Raw genomic sequence first — 18,602 nt, 5'->3', positions numbered from 1 at the left:
CCTAAACAAACAAATGCTTTAATTGGTATGTTCCACTGGAATCCATAGGAATTCTGTTATCGTGAAATAATGTAATCATAAGCACGTGTAAGTTTAAATCTAAAATAAAATACTTTTTAAAGGTAATAAACCAAGTGGAAATTAGCTAGCTTCTGAAGACAAGAGCCTTAACGTAGTTAGTAAAGGAGTCCCATGGGTTCAAACAACATATTTATTAATAATTTGTATAAACAGAGAAGTAGGACAAAATGTTAAATGGTTAATGCATCAGATTGAATGTTTTTACAGCTGCCAAATATCACTATTTTCTGAACTGGAAAGCACATTGTGAAAGGAATGCCCAACATGAACGAAACTGTTCAGACATTATGCATTTGCTTTTTAAGTTATAAAATGGTTACTTTCTGTTTAAAGGTTGTTCTTGCCAGGGATGCAAAATATCATGGAAAATACAAACTCAAGAAACTGAAACTTAAGAGTGGGAAGGAAGAAGAAACCTAGTTAATATAGGAAACAGAAATGTAGTGAACTATATTGCCTTTCCGGCTGGCTTATAGTGTTGGAAGGTAGTTTGAGATTAGTGTATAGAAATGAAGCTGGCAAGCATACAAAAAGAGTGAAGAGGAGCAAGAAAACAGAAGTAGCAGCCAGGACAGATAATACTGCAGAGAAGGTTATGGGAACTGTAATCCAACAACATCTGGAGGGCACCAGATTGGCGGAGGCGGGTGTCAGGGCCGGATTTAGGTTTGATGAGGCCCTAAGCTACTGAAGGTAATGGGGCCCTTTATATGTCCAGCTGTCCTTTGTCAACAACTAATTGTCGCTGGTTTTTGTTGAGTATATGCTATAGGGTATAGAGTATATGCTATGGACCTAATAGGTATCTAAAGCCATTTGCACCTAACAAAATATGTATTTCCTCAAAGTAATTGTTGAACTGAAATACAATTAAGAAGTATATTAATAGTGAAATACTTTTAACTCCACCGCCCCCAAGAGAGTGGGGCCCTAAGCTATAGCTTGTTTAGCTTATACATAAATCCAGCACTGGCTGGTGTAGATTATTTATGTTGCAAACAGAATCCCCCTTGCATCAGGCAGGGTGTCCCTCCACCTAGTTGTGCCAGCCTCTGCTTGGGGAGTGCTGCTTATACAGAATTCTCCATTCCACCAGCCCAATGTGTAAGTGGGCAGAAGTGTTACTGGCAGTATTCAGGCTAGCGAAGTGATATACCTGCCTCCTTCCAGTCTTCCACCTCAGCCAGCATGAACTGAAGGACTGCCGCTCCATTAAGACACACTGTTCTCCAGCCCCAGAGGTTGGCTGCAGCCTTAGATGCCCTTGGGTTATCTCAGGCAAAGATAACTTAGGCCTTTAAGGACAGGAACTGAGACGTGCTTCTCCATGTCAACTATGAATACAATGGCTTCCAGGGAAGCAGAAAAACTTTCAGAAATTCAGTGAGGTAATATGTCCATCTTCCACAACACTTTGCTACTGGTTTCATGAGGCATTCCATTCCTATCCTTTATACCTGGTCAACAGAAGATGCTTCAAGCATCTGAAAAAAAATGTGGTTTCTAGTCCACAGTAAGTTATATATTGCACCATAAATCTGTTAGTCTTTAAGATACCATAAGGTTAACATGGTTGCCTTCCTGAAACGTTCCAGCTTAACTCTAATTGTTATGTTAGGGAAAACATTAACATATTATGTAAGAAGAGGGAAGCCACAAAGCAGAAGCAATTGAAATTAAAAAAACAGAGCAAGTCTTCCAGACATTGCATCAAGCTTTCTGAATGTTTCTCTTTACATAAATGGGTGAGCAGAGCTGAGTCACTTTTCCTAATGGAACTTGTTAACTTATGAGTTGGTGACCAAATCAGAGAATTTCCTCCCAAAGATTAATGTAATATAAAATTTAGCCATCCTTGACATTGCTATATATTCCTGGCCTATTAATTCTATTCTTCCTAGAAGTTATTGTACTATATAGCTGAAGGTGTTTAATAAGCTAGTTCTAGACAGGATTTTAATAAAGTAGAAGAGCAAACCAAGTGCAAAGTTTTATAAAGTAAGGGTCCAGAATTTTACAAATTCCACGCAAGATAGAATTATTATTATTATTATTAATTTCTATTTCTTGGACAGAGGGCACAGTTCACAGTAGAAGCAGGGATTGACGAAAGGCAGGTGGAGCAATAATCCCCAAACCTCATTTGGAAAGGATTGTGCTCTTGGTTTTATTTGTAAAGAATGGTTTCGAATGCTCCGCTTCTAACACGACCAACTCTAGAAACATTTCACACTACGCTTGGAAGACATGCTCTCCACACAGGGTGACAGCCTCCTGCTTTGGCTTGCCCAAAGACTTCCAAGCACTGTGCTCAGGCAGTATGAGATGTATTGTGTGGGAAGGGAGCTCCCCACCCCCTGGCCAACATGTTGGTGCAGTTCTCAGGGATATGGCCACAGTATGAGGCATTTTGGTGGAGACGTCAAGATTCCCGAGGCCAGAGATCATTTACAAGATTTGTGCCTGCAAATCATGTCGTGTGAACTGGCCCAAAAGTTCGACCTTTTACAACAAGTGTATTTCACTAGGTTAGTGCACGTTGTCTTGCCTGAAATTCTAATACAAAAAAACCCCAACCCACCGTTTGTTTCTGTCAGTGTTAATACCAACTGTTCCTTTGTGTGTGTGTGTATAATAGAATTTATTTTTAAGATCTTCAGAATTCCTACTCCAAATAGAAGGGTGTGTGTTTGTCCTTTGAAATGCAAGAATAATTAAATTAAACCCAGTAATGAAGTCCAGATTGTCCCACTCCCATTTGCTTTGATTTTTAAAGGTAAACACATTGCCATTTCTTTTTAAGTGCTATTGCAAAGGGGTATTTTTACATTTCATGAGACATCTACATTTCCTAATTGTAAATGATATGCACAAAATTTAAATGGAAGGAAACTTCTTAAGAGATAATGATTTTGGGAGGGAGGGGGAGGAAGTGTGGGTTTTTGGTTGAGAAATAGAACTTTGGGCTTTATATTACTCTCCTTTTGAGGTTCTTATAACACCAGATTATTATTTTTTTTTTAAACTATTCAAAGGACCAGTTCAGCATTTAACATAGTAGAATAGTCAAATTCTACAGGCTCACAAGAGACCAGGCACTCCAGCATGGGGGGCTTCAGGATGCTGTGCATGTAATATAATAAGAACTGAAAAATAAAAAGCTGTTCTCCCCCCCCCCCTGAAAATAAATAAATCAGATTTACTTTTAGTTACAGCCTGATCCTGTGATGATCGTACAACTTCTTCATAGGGGCCTACATGTGTAGAACCCAATATAGGCATGAATAATGTGATCCAGTATGATTCAATTTTGCGATATACAGATCAGTGATTAGAGTCTACATGTGTTGGGATCTACCTATGCTGATGTTATGCTCAACATCTGGAAATTAGGTGTGGGTCATGTGTGATCATGATGCTCCTCCAGGTACACAGGCATTAGCTTTAAAAAGAGTTTAAATGCACTGCAAAGAAAATAAGCAGCACTCCAGAAAAACAACAACCCATAAATAGCTACTGCACCATTATATTGTTCTTTTGTACTTCATTTGGTTCAATTTAACTTTTTAGATAACTTTAATAAAAATGCTAAAAAAAAAAAAAATTGCTGATGCATTTCCACGGCAATATCAGGGTTGCAAATTTTCCATTTTTTCCTTGTAATTCAGCACCTTGAAGTAGGAAAAAGTAAATGAAGCAGCGAATGATAAATGATGTGTCTAGCTTTTTGGAAACAGAATAGTGTCAAGATAAAAGGACAGCAAGCCTTGCCCAAATAAGTTAAGACTCAAAGAGAAAAGAAGCTGCTGGAAACTTTTCGGGCAGGGGGGAACAATGTTTTCAATTTAGCAAAATTATTTTTTCAAGGCTGACTCTCTTTCATTACTATGGCTAATATATAGTCCCTCCTGTTTCATACAGGCTCAGTACTAAATACCTCGCAACAGGAATAAGATAACACAGCTTGAAGCCTGCTGTTTCAACAAAGCAAGTAAAACAATGCCCCAGTGGGCTATTACACAGGAGTAGCTTATGCTTGAGGAACAGAATAGGTTAGGAATCAGGAGGGCTAAATACACAGATTCAAAGCCCAGAGTAAACTAATTGCTTCTCTGAATTAATTATTTGGGGTTTTATTTATGGCATCATAAGCCTGGAAGGCTCACCCAAAAACCAAATTTATTCGGACAAGTCCAGATCTTATTACAGCATGTCTCTTCTTACATAGTGATCTAAAACTCATATTCAATTCTTATGTTTCAGAAGTGCCACAGTAACCCCTTCAAAGGATCAGTGCCATTCCACATAGAAAGCTGTGTGAAACAGCACACCGGACATTCGCTCTGTTTACAAACTCCCCATGCAATATTTAACTCTTATGTCCTTGTGTTCATTTCAAGTAGTACAGTTAATCATATGCATTTGTAGATATGAGGTCTGTCTTGCATCTTACGCTGTACCAAATGTTAACTGTTTATATAGCCTGACCAAAACATCACACAGAACTTCACAAAATAACAGATGGTTACAAGTTGAAAGATTGCCCCATACTGTTAAGCTTGTGTAAAATTTGTGAGCAAGTTGCTGTCCTAGCTACATCTCTTCTCTTTTTATGGTAGTCATAATTTTTAAAAGTAACACTTCCACCTGTTGCTGTAGTTCTGCTGTTTTTCTCTTTAACCTTTAGATGACTCTAGAATGCTTCCAGCCATTACTATAAGAAATGCCACAGAAAGTTTGGTAACAAATACCAACAGAGAGATTGTTCTAGTGAAAATATGTTTGATAAATGTTGACAATTACTGATAAATCATGGAAATGGATTATACTGAAGGCACTTGGTTATTCTTCAGATGTTCTGTTGAATGACAGAAATAATTGAGTCGCCGGGGCATGACAAATGTTCCCTTTACCAATAAATTATAGAAATGTGAATGAAATGTGGTCATTTAGGTTTTAACCTTATGTACATTTGCCTAGAAGTCCCATTAACTCAATGGGGCTTACTTCTGAGCATTCCTGTATAAGATGACATTGTTACTGAAGGAACTTTTGAGTTGCATCCAATGTTCTATTCAGAGAAGACTCACTGAAATTAATGGGCATTAGTTACTTACGTTCATTAATTTCATTGAGTTTACTCTTAGCAGTACTAACACTGAATGCAACATTGTTAATTTTCTTACATTTCTTGCTGGCAGCCTAAATGTCTGGTAAATGTCAATTTGTCCTGAATTTCTACCAATGTCCATTGCATATAGGCATCCATATTTTAAATAACATGCACACTGATTCGTATCTGGTAGGAATTTATAGTAGTTAGCTTACTTAAAACCATTTTCAGTATTATTATTATTTTTGCAATAAATACTTCGAAGTCTACAGTTAATAGGAGCATAAGAGAGAATCTGCCACTTGACGCCAAAATGGTTGTTTATATCCACAAAAAATAACCACACACAATCCCTAAAAGTTGATATGAGATTTCAGGGAGATAGAAGTTTTAAAAAGTAAAGTTGGATGGCAACATTATTATTCTAGAATCATCTGAAGATTAAAGTGACATGACCATTTAAAATGTTTATACAGAAAACATTTGTAGATGATACACAGATTCCAACAAAAACACAGTACAAGTTCAGACACCATATGGCAAAGCGTACACTAGCATTGATTCAAGTCATTCACAAAGACAATCATCAGTCCTGCACTGGTCTTCCTCAAACAAACAAATGCCAAATGGATTTGAAAACTTCTCATCATGCTTAAGTACGTTGGGGGGAAAGTCTCAATGTTAAACATCTCCATGTTATTCAGAATGGGGGGAACTAATTAGTACACTCAACAAAACTCCATTTCCACTCAGAATTTCATACCAAGTTCATGTTAGCTATCAAACAACTCCCTGTTGCTTGATACAGATCTGAAGAAGATGATGTAGCTCTGTAAATATTTCTGTTTGACTTCATGAGCCAGATAAGCCATTAGATAGGCACACATACACTGTGCATCCAATTTATGCTGCATGTCCTTAGCATTGCAACTGCTTATATATCACCAATGACCATTTACAGACAAGTTGCAAGGAATGGGGCTACTGCATATGCAAGCAACCTCTTTTATTGAGCAAAAAGGGATTTCTACTAATGAGTGAAGGTAGATGCTACTAGTGCCTTGAAAAAAACCTATGCAAATTAAGGTGGGAGTGCTAAAAATACCATGACTGCATCCAACATCTGCTAACCATAGAAGAGGCTGGAGCTAAGCCTAGGAATAAGCAGCAGCGATATTACATTTTAAACCAAACCTGTGGGATGAAAACTAACTATGAGATTTGCAACAATAACTGAAAGACAATTATGATGCTATTCAAGAGAATGAAGTAGAACTGAGACAATAAACTTGACTGATGAGAAAAGAATAACTATTACAATATGGAATCCCTTAACAGTTTTGTAATATCACAAGGGAGACTGGCTTCTGAAGGCTGTTCCAAGTCAACTATAGAGAAACACGGATAAATTGCAGCAAGATATCTCCAACACCTATTATGGTTTCATACTTTTCACTTTTTATATCCCTCTTTCATTTCCCTGTTTATTTCCCAGCACAGGGCCCAAGGCTGCCTGGAAATTGCACCTAGTGACTTGCAGGTCATTTTCCTAACAACGTCTGGGGGAGCGGATTGTGGTTACCCAATGTTTTGGAAATGGGACTGTGCATATGCTTAACGATGAGTTCATACTTAACAGGGCTGTTCCTGGCATTAAAAAGAGGTTCAAAGAATGAACCACAGTGATACCTAAAGGAAATGATTTTATTCCTTGGCGTTTGAGATGCTAAGAAAGCAACAATTCTGCCTTTAGAACCTAGCGCTAGTAACTCTGTGCTTGAGAATATATGGAAGTCTTGTAGATCTGTAACAATGAACAACAGCATATACTCCAGAGCTGGGAACTGGTGGCATGATATTGGCATACTCTTGATAGGAATCATATCCACCGCTACTTTAAACTGGTAATCATATGCCCATAACTGACATAGTGCTTTTACCTTGGTTGCCTTTGCCTTAACTCTAGTAATAGTCCTAACAAATCACTGACACTGTACACAAAAGCCCCTTTCATCTGTTCATTCTATACTGAATAAGCACACCAAAGTGACAGGCTCCGCCCCCTCAAAAGCAGTACAGATGTTCCAATTCAAGTATTCTCCCTCCCCCCGCCCTCCTGTGGATGGTTATTCTGAACTGAATGAACAACTAAAAAGGGGCTCGAGCATTTTGGTAGAAGAGTTTAACCAAAAATTGTATTTACTAAATAATGTAGGAGGATAATGAAGCCACATTTTTGCTAAGTCTAAAAAGGCTATTAACCTTTACAAATGGGTTTCGGGAGTTTAAAAAGATTATGGTCAGCACAATCCTACAAAGTTGAGGCAGAAGTAAGTCCCACTGCGTTCATTAGTTCTTGTTCTCTTGTATGAGCATTTAGAATTGCAGCTGCAAGCATCTTCATAATGATTTTGCTTGCTCTGGAAACTAGAAACCAAAGGACCATAGTTATTTTTGCACTGATAATTGGGTTGGAATAGATTTGGCATTGAAAAGTTCTTGGTCCTCAATGTATTATTTATTTGCTAACTACATTTTGATACGACCCCAAAGCTAAAGCTCCTTGGGTGGTCCATAAAACAGTTAAAGCGGTTTACACCTCAGTGACAATTTGAGTACTCAGTGACCATTATCTTGCATGCGTAGTTCTCCTCACAGAAAACAACACGGAGGCCTCCAAGTATGTGTGACCCTGTGTTTGTAATTGGACCATCTAAACTACAGCCATTGGCTCTGACCTGGAGCCAAGCTACACGTGAGGCAGAAGAAAGATTTTTGTTTTTGTGTTTTAACTTTATTACTCCAAATGATCAAAGTAACAGCTCTGAGGAATGGAGCTTAAAGATGTCCCTGTAAGCTCTCCACCCCCCCCTTAAAATTATAATTGCTTGCCCCTGCAGAAGAAAATATAGTGGGTGCCTGTGTATTTTTCTCCTCAAGGAGAGAAGCAGCTAGGGCAAGGAAAAGCTTAAAGATCGCCTCTCCCATGCCAAAGGTTTTCTGCCACTCTGACTTTTTTTATCCATACCATGCTACTTTATTCTCTCTGCATCGATAAAACAACTTGTGCTGCTTCATGAAACAAAAGTGAAAAACAGCAGTGGCGAGGGAGGCTTTCCTGCTCAATAATGGCAGGAAAAATCCAGCTGAGCACACAAACAAAGGGGCACTTGGACTTTTCCATTCAAGTCTGCTGATCTAGTAATAATTACGGTAAAACAGACATGCGAGGGACAAAGCTATTTTGTTGTAATCACACAGGAATTCTGGGAGGCTAAATGCCGCACCCCTAATAACACAATGACATTCTAAACTGTAGCAGTGCGTGTGTGTGTATATACACATGTGTGTTTCAATTATATTTGTGAATTATACAAGAATGATGCAACAGGCATCAAGTGATATGTTGTGCTGGCCACAATTGTTGTTTGTGATATCATGAAATGCAATGGGGTAGCTCTGGATCATACCATATCAAAGCAGAAGCTGTACAACAACAAGAGCATGTTGCATGGAAACCTCCTTGGACAAACCATATGCTAGATGTACTGAGAGGCTTCTGATAAGACAATACAATAGGGACCAGTGAAAGGATATAGCCATGCCATGAATCCCATTGTTCCTCCGGTGGGGAATGTAATGGCCTAGGGATGGCTTCTTCGTAACCGCCATGTCCATTTGATGGTTGTCTATTATTTTCAAAGTGATAACAAAATGGATCCTTTATTGTGCAACTCAGCAGTCCACTCCATGTCCATTTTGTTCAAATAGCTCTCACATTGTGCCTGGATTGTAACTCTCAGTGGGTGACTTGACTGCTTACAATGCCTGGCTTTGATTTAAGCAATGTTATGCTCTCCAGTTCATTACAGCTGTGACATTGTAAAGCATTTCACTGATCACCATTGTACCATATTCATGACACTGTGGAAACATGAAGAGTTGGTGATTTCTTTTGAATAAGTATTGATTGAAAATAGTTTACCTTTTGAGCCTGAGGAAGCTGGAAAAAAAACAAGAACAAAATAGAACAAGCCATCATTATATAATTGATGTGATATATTAACGTGAGTTTAGCTGCTTCATTAATTTAAAAAAATCACCAAGCTAATAAAAATAGAGGAAGTAACAGGAGAAATATTTCCAATTAATTCAATTCTGCTGCATAAACATGGGACTATAGGAGGAACGAAAGGACAGCTTCTCTGCTAAATATCACTAGCACTATGCAATTTGTTAAAACACTGCAGTGCTAGAGGAAAGGGATGGTTTCCCCAAAAGATATGGTATCACACTTGAATTGTGAAGTTCCATCTTCCTGTACACAAATATAATTCAACGTAGAGGTAACTGCATCATTTAAAAGGCCTTTCTTGGAACTTTAAGGCCCCTCTTACAGTTAAGATCCATTCCAATTAATGGACCATTCAAAATACACATTCATAATTGTGTGTGCACATATTTAAACACAAATATGAGCTGCATTTGAGTGCCTGTGCATAAGACACAATTATGATTTTGTAAACGAAAGCTTCATGCTACTAAATGGCAGAATGCTACTGTTACTACTGAAACTGTCACAATTATTTGAGAGTTGAATTGCAAGAACAGTAAAATCTGTGCCATTTGTCTTACGTACTTCCAAACCGATCAAAGTTGCTGTTGATATCTAAATAAAGGCATACGCCAGTGTAAAGCTACACACTAATTTATGTCACTGAAATCAGTGTGAGAGATGATTTAGAGATTTCAGTAGGAGAGCTGAGAAAATATTTGACCCTTCTGTAGAAGTCACTACGCCACTGAAATGCTTAACTTTGCCTACATTACTCCCAAAGAAGACATGCTGATTCAGTCCACATAGATGTACTCATCAGGTATACCATGAGCTACGACTCAAATGAACAATCCAAAATAGGGCTCTACAACTGTATATCATACATTATAGGGATGAAGGAGAAAATGGCTTGCATTTTAATATGAGCGTACTTAACTTGCCCTTCCCAAACCGTTATATGACTTGAAACACAGCTATCCTTCAAACTTTGCACTACTCTCGTTTTTGCAATGTAGTTCCACAGTGCACCAAAGTATACAAAAAGGTGTATTTTAAGGGAAAGTGCGCACACACACCAAGTATATTAATGAAAACAATGTGCAAAAGAGCATCATATTGGTGAAAACTTCCTGAAAAAAATGCATACAGAAATGCGCAATGTGTATGAAAATACATACAGGTTTTTGTGAGAGCTTTTAAGTAAGCATTGCAAAGTGATGTGGAAATGGAGTGAACCGAACTTGAGACTGGAAAAGTAAGAAATCCAAAGGGACAGATTTGTCCATCCCTACACACACATTACTAGCTAGATTAAACAACTACATTGCATAGTCCCAACTCCAGGGGTAGGAGGGTAGCCACTATGCCTGGTATTTTGTCAATAAAACTGAGCATTAACCAGTAGAGTCAATTACAAGCCCCCCCCCCCACGCCAACACCCCCACACACCAATCCTTTAGTATTTTCATTCAAACTCAATTAACTTCCAAGCATGAAGTGCCTGTCTTGATCTGATCCCCTAAGAAACCGCGTCAGCAGCAAGTGCTTTCATTAGAAGCATCAGATGAAGACAGAAAACAACAACAAAATTAGAAAATGCATTGCGTGCAATGTAAAAACACAGATCAGTATTAGCCAAAGAGAACAGCTGATAAAATACTTCCCAGCTGGAATCTACAAGTTGCTGACCTCTTCCTTAAATATTCTACTTCCAATTTAGTAGGGAGATGCTGAAAGTTTCCAACAGACAAGTGTAAACATTGCAGGAAGAACCCATGTTCCTCCTAGCCAATTTGACTTCCATCCAGTCTTGCTTGCACTGACTGCCATGCCTTCAGTATCATCAATTGCTTGTTTCAATTACAGGTTTCCATGCATGCTTCTTCACACATGCTAGCTCATGAGTTTTACAGTCTCAGGGCTGACATGCATCAACAGGGATTCTTGCCCCATTTTGCTCATGGGAATAAGAATGGCTTGGCTGGGAAGGGTTAAAAAGAGAGAATTATCCTCTGAATTGAAATGGTTCTGGATTAGAACCCTGAGAAGTGCTGCTGTGACATCAATGTCATGCTCCAGAATTTGGAGGACAAATCTTACCAGCACTGAAGCTGAGGCCTCTAGGCTAAAGCATATTGGGTGGTATCCAACTAAACAGCTCTGCTGGTGGCAAGCAATTTTGGCTACACAATGACACTTCCTCTCCCTCTCCTTTCCACTTTCCACTTTCCACTCCTAAATATATTATGGGGTTTTCCCTAACCCTATGGAGCAGATTTATGGTAAGGTTACCAGACGTCCCCGTTTCCCGGGGACAGTCCCCGGATTTACAAATCACTCCCCATACAAAATCAATTGAAGTTGAAAAGTGTCCCCGGATTCATTGAAAAAAAATCTGGTAACCTTGGGGCATGAGGTAGTTGGAAGAGAGGGAAAGGAAGTGTCGCTGTACATCCAAAACTGTTTGTAGAAAACCAATGCAGCTATGTTCAGAATGCATTTTAAGCCATATGAATAAAACTAAAGGAAGAAGGAAGGGCTAGTTAGACAGAAGTGGCTGACTTGATGGGGGTAGAGTTGCTTTACTTGCTTCCTGGCAGGTGAGTTGCTGTTGTTTACTGGGAGGGGAAAGGGCTGGGTTGAGGTGGTGGGGAGGATGGTGCAGTGATACTGCACAGCGGAAGCACTGGATTGACTCCACCAGTGCCTTTCAATAGACTGACTCTGCACTGCTTCATCTCTCCTGGTAAGTAGGAGAGGCACATGATTGAAAAGCTAGTGTAGCGTCCCAGTCCCTCAGCTGCTTCTGCATTTAGGATAGTCTCTTCCAAAATCTACTGGACCCAAATGGTTTCCATAATTTTTCAGGGAAGTGTTTGACTGACTCCATCTGGTTTGGCACTGTTTTAGGCACACAGGCAACTGACTTAGTAACTCCCAGGTTGTCTTCTCTTCCTTGCCAGGAGAGTTCAAGCATCTTCCTGGTTTACTGAGGGAAACTGAGGGCAATGGGGCAGCATGGATAATGGCTAAAGCATAGTTAGAGAAAAACTGAACATGACCATGCATGAGACACAGAGGGCACCTGCTACCATATTTATAGTCAAGATGTTGTTGAATCTATGCGGTCTCATCCAATGGAGATATTCCGTGTGGTGAAAAGATTATGAACCCCTGTTCAATGAGGGCTTTGAAACAAACTGTATCAAATTTGAAAATAAAACCCTATATACATCCCCTGTCTCTTTCCATGGGGATGTAGGACTCACACCCAGTTCTTAGGTTTCATTGGTGATGCAATAAACACTCCAAAAAGGGATGCAATTCTATACGGAAAAGCTGTATGAAGCACCTTCTCACATTTAGCACCAGGCATTCCTTCTATTTGCTGTGAGATTTTGACCAGCTTCGGCCCATCTGAAGCTGATACAGGCTCGTCTTATCTTGAGCCCAAGCAGAGTAGTCCACACAGCAGAAGGATAAGCAGTATGTGCCACATTCTTAACTTTATTTCCACTCTATGCTGAGAGAATACCAACATGCATCTTGCCTCTGTGAGAGCAGAGAAGCAACTGCCTCTCTAACAAAGAAAGCGAGAGAACACTGAAAAACAGGAAACCAGTGAAGGTCACATCCAGTCTCCCATTCCCGTGGGAATCCAACAGTAACTTGGACTGTGGAATGCAAAACAATGTCTTGTGACTGCAGTTGCTGCTCAGTGAGGGAAATAGAAACCAACATCTGCAACCCCGCTATGCAATATTTAATATACCATATACTTGCACCCATTTCAAGCAGTACAGCTAATCATATGCATCTATAGGCATGGGGGTCTGCATTTTATCTTATACTGTAGAAAATGTTAATTGTTTATATAGCCTGACCAAAACATCACACAGAACTTCGCAGAGTAACAGATGGTTACAAGTTGAAAGATTGCCCCATACTGTTAAGCTCATGTAAAAGCTGTCAGCAAACTGATGTCCTAGGTATACCTCTGCTCTGTTAATGGCAGCCGTAATTTTTTAAAAAAGTAATACTTTTGGAAACAATTTCAGATTCACTGGATTGACTTAAGAAGCAAATAATCTGTAGGATTTAAGGCTCCTCTGACTGTAAAAAAGAAAATATTTTAATTGTTTTAAACAACTTTTTAAATGACATTAAACATAGTAGTAGAGAGAAGCTGATCTAAAGCATCCTTTTCACGTTCAGTATTAGTGGAAGTCATCATTATCAGTGTCAGGCTTTTGACTACCACCTCAGAATTCCAGTACAAGAAGGAAGTAAGCAGCAGCTCCCAAAGGCTGGCTTTTGGAACTGTGTAGTCCCTGTAATACCTCATTCATCAGACTTGAGAATGAGGAACCTTAGCAGTCCCCAAAGTGTTGCTTGCCTTGCAACCCCAAGGAAGATTCAAATTCCCGCAGTCAGGGAGAGGGGAAGGAACCCTCAGCACCCCTTCTGCATAGACATGGCCTGAGGACTTCACACTCGCTTGGGCTTCTCCTGCTCCACAGAGTCAGCGATGGCCTTTAATTTATTCCTATCCCATCTTTCTTTCATCATGGATCCCCAAAGCAGTGTGCATGTATTCTGGTATCCTCACGTCCAGGCAACTGACCAAACCAAGGTACTGACATTGCAACTGAATCTCAAAGAGATTGAGAAAGTGATCATAATAAGGGCAGAAGAAGGCTGATAAGGGAAAGACAAGGCAAACAACGCAGATCGTACACTCTCATACAAATGGACAAAATGTTTTCAAAGCACAAATCACAAGCCTGAGGAGTAGACAGCTGGAGAGTACACACACACACACACACACACACGAGAGAGAGAGAGAGAGAGAGACTGCTCTGGGTCAAAATAAGAAACAACCTGGTCAAGAGCAAGAGAGGAGCCAGTAAAGACTTGTGATTCTTGTATTCGGGCACAAGAGGGCAGCATAACTTATTGATGCCATGTGTTTACCACCTCTGGAGAAATGCCTATGGGGCGGGGGATACTTAACATATAAATATTTCTGCAAATTCTTGGAAAATCAGCAGATTCCTATGGAAAGGGACTGATAATAACTCATAGGAATGAACAGATCAGATTAAAGTGACATGGATTAGAAATTTGACCATCCCTACCTCTAAACCTTAAGGGACTGGGTGGCGCTGTGGGTTAAAGCCTCAGCGCCTAGGACTTGCCGATCGAAAGGTCGGTGGTTCGAATCCCCGCGGCGGGGTGCGCTCCCGCTGCTCGGTCCCAGCGCCTGCCAACCTAGCAGTTCGAAAGCACCCCCGGGTGCAAGTAGATAAATAGGGACCGCTTACTAGCGGGAAGGTAAACGGTGTTCCGTGTGCTGCGCTGGCTCGCCAGATGCAGCTTGTCACGCTGGCCACGTGACCCGGAAGTGTCTGCGGACAGCACTGGCCCCTGGCCTATAGAGTGAGATGGGCGCACAACCCTAGAGTCTGTCAAGACTGGCCCGTACGGGCAGGGGTACCTTTACCTTTACCTTTACCTTACCTCTAAACCAAATAAAATAAAGATAAAGATAAGGCACTGTCTGTTCTTGGTAATCCTTGCCCCGTCACATGTGCCCAACCTAACCAGGGTGGACAGCTTACAAAGAGTATATAAAATGACCCTGACTAAGCTGTAGCTCAGTTGAGTTGGGGAAATGTTTCTAAAACTTTATTCAAACAGTTATACAAAGTTTATGAAATCTCGCATTTGCACAGCAGTACTGATCCTAAGACTTGGGAGTGTTCCTAAACTGTGCCCTGCTTTAAAGGGGAAACACATTGTCCAATGTCAGCGTTGGTCACTCAGCTGTTTGACAAAATGTTCTCATTCCTCAAAACATGCTAATTTCAACACAAAATTCAAAACTCATTAGACTTTGGCTCAGCTCTTGTATTTTGTCAACATGAATTCACCTATTATGATATGCAACGATTCTTAAGGAAATTCTAGCTGTTTGGTGAACTTTAGCAAGAGTATAGGAAGAGTTTTAGCTCCTGTGGAGCCGGAAGAAAGATTGGTTAAGTTTGGTATGTTGCAGAACACCTCTCTCAATTAATCATTTTGATCCACAAAGATTAATAACTACATCAGGCAGGGATCAACTTGGGTGCTGCATGAATGGAACGAGGTCCACTTGTGCAATGGGATTTCCATCCCACTCCTCCAGCTGTGTGCCCCCACACTTTCCTTCCCACTGTGTGCAGGCAGGAGAGGGCAGGGGAAGTTTTATTGTGCAAGCAGACTCCATCCAACAGACACACAGCCCATTAAATACTAAAGTACTATGTTGCATTCCACCCATCACTTTGGGTCACTTTGGCCCCTTTCAGAAAGTGGCGTATATATTATATTGAACTGGCCTGACTTTTGGTGCTACTACCTCTCATCTTAAAGGCTTCTTTAAACCATCACATTCCTAATAATTACAAGAAAGTATAATAAGAGTACTAAAACATGACTATTCATTGACTGTTTACCTTCAAATTTAGTCCTAAAATGCTGTCATAGTAAATATAAATTGAAAAAAAGTGTAGTAACTGCAGCACAGACCAAGAAATATCCAGTTCAACAATGGATGCTTTCGCATCTTTTTTAAAAAGGCTGATTAGCCATTATTAACGAAGGGTTAATCAACTACTAAGGGTCTGACTTGCTGGACACATAGAGTGACAACCAACTAAGTCATAACCAGAGGAGATCAATGCGCTTAATTCCATTTATCTGAATGGGTGTGCTCTGCATATGACTAACACTAGGTATCACCACCTAGCTCAAGATCTAAGGAGCCATTGTGTGATAAATCTTCATTCTCTTGCTAGATTGTTTAGAAGTTAGTTGTATGAAGCATAAGCAACTCACATTAGACCTGGTTAGGATTTTCTTTGAAATTACTTGTGCTGCTTTGACTGACACTTTCCCTCCTGAGAGGCCACAGGAAACAAACAATTTTCATAACAGTAGAAGCAAGAGTTCTTGGCTGACCCTTTACAGCAGAGCATACAAATTACTTATCTCTGCAAAACCCGGTGGGTACTATTGACTCCAGTGGTTTCTTCAGGCTCTGCCAAGACAAGTGTTGAGCAAAAGAAACGGCTCCTCAAGCTTTCTAATCCTCAAAAGCAGAGAGTAACAGTTCTTTTTCTTGCATCTAATGGAAATGGTTTCCCCCCCTTCCTCATACCTTTGCCGAAGTCTTAGAGTATTATATCTCATCTGTTTGTCTTTTCAATGCCAGCACTTTTAATTCAGCTTTATAATTCAGCATTTTTAATTCAGGTTCACATTAGTATCTTACTTAAATAAAGTGCAAATAATCATGATTCAGTTTCAATCCCTTTCTATGTCTTGCACATGTTTATCATTTTTATTATATATATTTTGCTAATGTTTTACAAGGCAGACTTATAGGCCAGTCAAAAACAATGTCCACTTGGAGGTCCCACTGAGTTCAATGAGACTTACTAGGAAGGATGCTTAGGACTGCGGTCCAAGTAAATTACAAGACAAATATTTAAGGAAGAAAAGACAAAGCTGGCTGTTTTGAGCACTGGGGAATACAAAAACAGCTCAGATGAGAAATCACCAAAGCTCACTTTTCATTATTGGAGGATATTCAATAATTACAACACAGAAAGGGCCTCAATCTGGCTCTGGTCCTACACTATAGTGGCTCATTTATTCATGGTTCCTCTTTTCCATTGCATTTGTGGCATTATACTATGTTATGAAATTGTATTACGCACAATTAGCATGATAATAAATAGCTTTCCAACGCACCTAGCACACGCTTTCCTTTTTTATTGTCATTTGTTAAAATCTGAGAAAAAATACTTTTTTAAGTTTACAGAATGTTTTTAAATTATCTACCACTCTATACCTATAGGAAGTAGGGTGCTCTCTCTCTCTCTCTCTCTCTCTCTCTCTCTCTCTCTCTCTCTCTGTGTGTGTGTGTGTGTGTGTGATATGCCAGTTGATATGTGGATTTCACATAGCCCTGTTCTATGTATGCTTGGAAGCAAACCCTATTATGTACAAAGAGGCTTGCTTTCTTGTAAGTCTGCACAGAATGATCGCCATAAGCAAGCAAGTTGCCCATTCATTTAGTGGAGGGGGAGCTGCAGACACTGACCCCTCTGAACACATTGAGCTATTAACTCAACTAAAACAAATCATGGAACTCTAGCGCTGAGCAGAACTCTCATGCCTCAAACAAATGATTAGAAGGTCATCCAAACAAGGACCACTGAGATTCTTTCTGAAAAGAAAGAAATCAAATAATGAAAAGGTGCCAACTGAAAACTGTGCTGCTATATGTATCACGCCATTTGACTAGAGAGAGAATGTTATCCCAAAGTCTCTAGTTTGGTTATGATGTACTGTTAGGGTTAGGGTTAGGAACACCTAATAAAGAGGCCTCATTCTCAAATGAGATCTCTGAAAGGTAACCGGACACCATTTTTCAACTTTTTGGTTGTAATGATTTTGGAACTGAAACTATGATACTAGCAGTCAGTGGTCCTCCAGGGGTTTGTCTAATCCCATGTTAAAACCATCCAAGTTGGTGGTCATCACTAAATGGCAGCAATTTCCCTTAGTTTAAGTTCATGCTTTACAGTTCTCTCCCGCTTCACCTATTAGCCCTGCACTTCCTCATACCCTGCTTGAGAGGGATACCTTCCAAGGCCTAGGCCAAGTTTCCTACATCTGAAATTCAATAAAGTTGTGGCCTAATTTGAACCCATAAGCTGGTGTCATGTCTCCTTCTTGCAGGGGGGGGGGGTAGGCTCCAGGGACAGGGGTTCAGCATGTGTGCTCACAATTTCCCTTAGTCTAACTGTGCAGCTCAGTTCAGTTTGTCTTGAATCTTCCACCTCTGAGCTTCCTTGGATGACCCCCAGTTCCAGTGGTATAAGAGACAGATAATCTTTTGCAGGAGGTATCCCATTTTACAACACTGCTTTCTATGCCCTGAAAAACAGAGTCTTGGTTTTGCTTGGATTGCTGACTTATGTTTGATCTTGTTGTGCACAAGTTTTTAAAACTTTCTTTTAAGACCTATGTCTCATTTGAATTGATGGGTTTTTATTATTGGCTTATCTTTTATTTGCTTTTTCATCACTGCATAAATGTAATTATAGTTGTTTTATATAGTTAATGGGTTGTCTCCAATGATTCTTGAGAAAAAGTTTGGAACGGGAGACTGAAGAGGGGAGGAACTGGTGAAAACAGCCTCCCCCAAACTCCTCTCCCATCATTGGATATTCATACGTATGTAAGATTTTATTAGCACTGTGAAACATATGCCTTGTTGAATGGAGCCAGGCAATGCCA

At 39.9% G+C, this 18,602-nt stretch overlaps 1 protein-coding gene across 5 annotated transcripts in view; it reads right to left on the bottom strand.

The window, feature by feature from the left end:
* Positions 1-18,602, bottom strand: part of CACNA2D3 (calcium voltage-gated channel auxiliary subunit alpha2delta 3) — a 487,740-nt gene that overhangs the window by 142,673 nt on the left and 326,465 nt on the right. For 4 of the 5 annotated variants that reach the window (XR_013391978.1, XM_028719075.2, XM_028719076.2 and 1 more), the window contains exon 14: positions 9,180-9,197. The exons of the other annotated variant lie outside the window; for it this stretch is intronic. Coding sequence is in view for 3 of the 4 variants with exons in the window: in XM_028719075.2 (XP_028574908.1) it covers positions 9,180-9,197 (18 nt within the window). In the remaining variant the exon portion in view is untranslated. The remainder of the gene's footprint in view (positions 1-9,179; positions 9,198-18,602) is intronic. 5 annotated transcript variants of the gene reach the window in all.

Source organism: Podarcis muralis, chromosome 2 (genome assembly GCF_964188315.1).
Source record: "Podarcis muralis chromosome 2, rPodMur119.hap1.1, whole genome shotgun sequence".
Taxonomy (NCBI): Eukaryota; Metazoa; Chordata; class Lepidosauria; order Squamata; family Lacertidae; genus Podarcis; species Podarcis muralis.
This window is presented reverse-complemented; position numbering and strand designations above follow the sequence as displayed.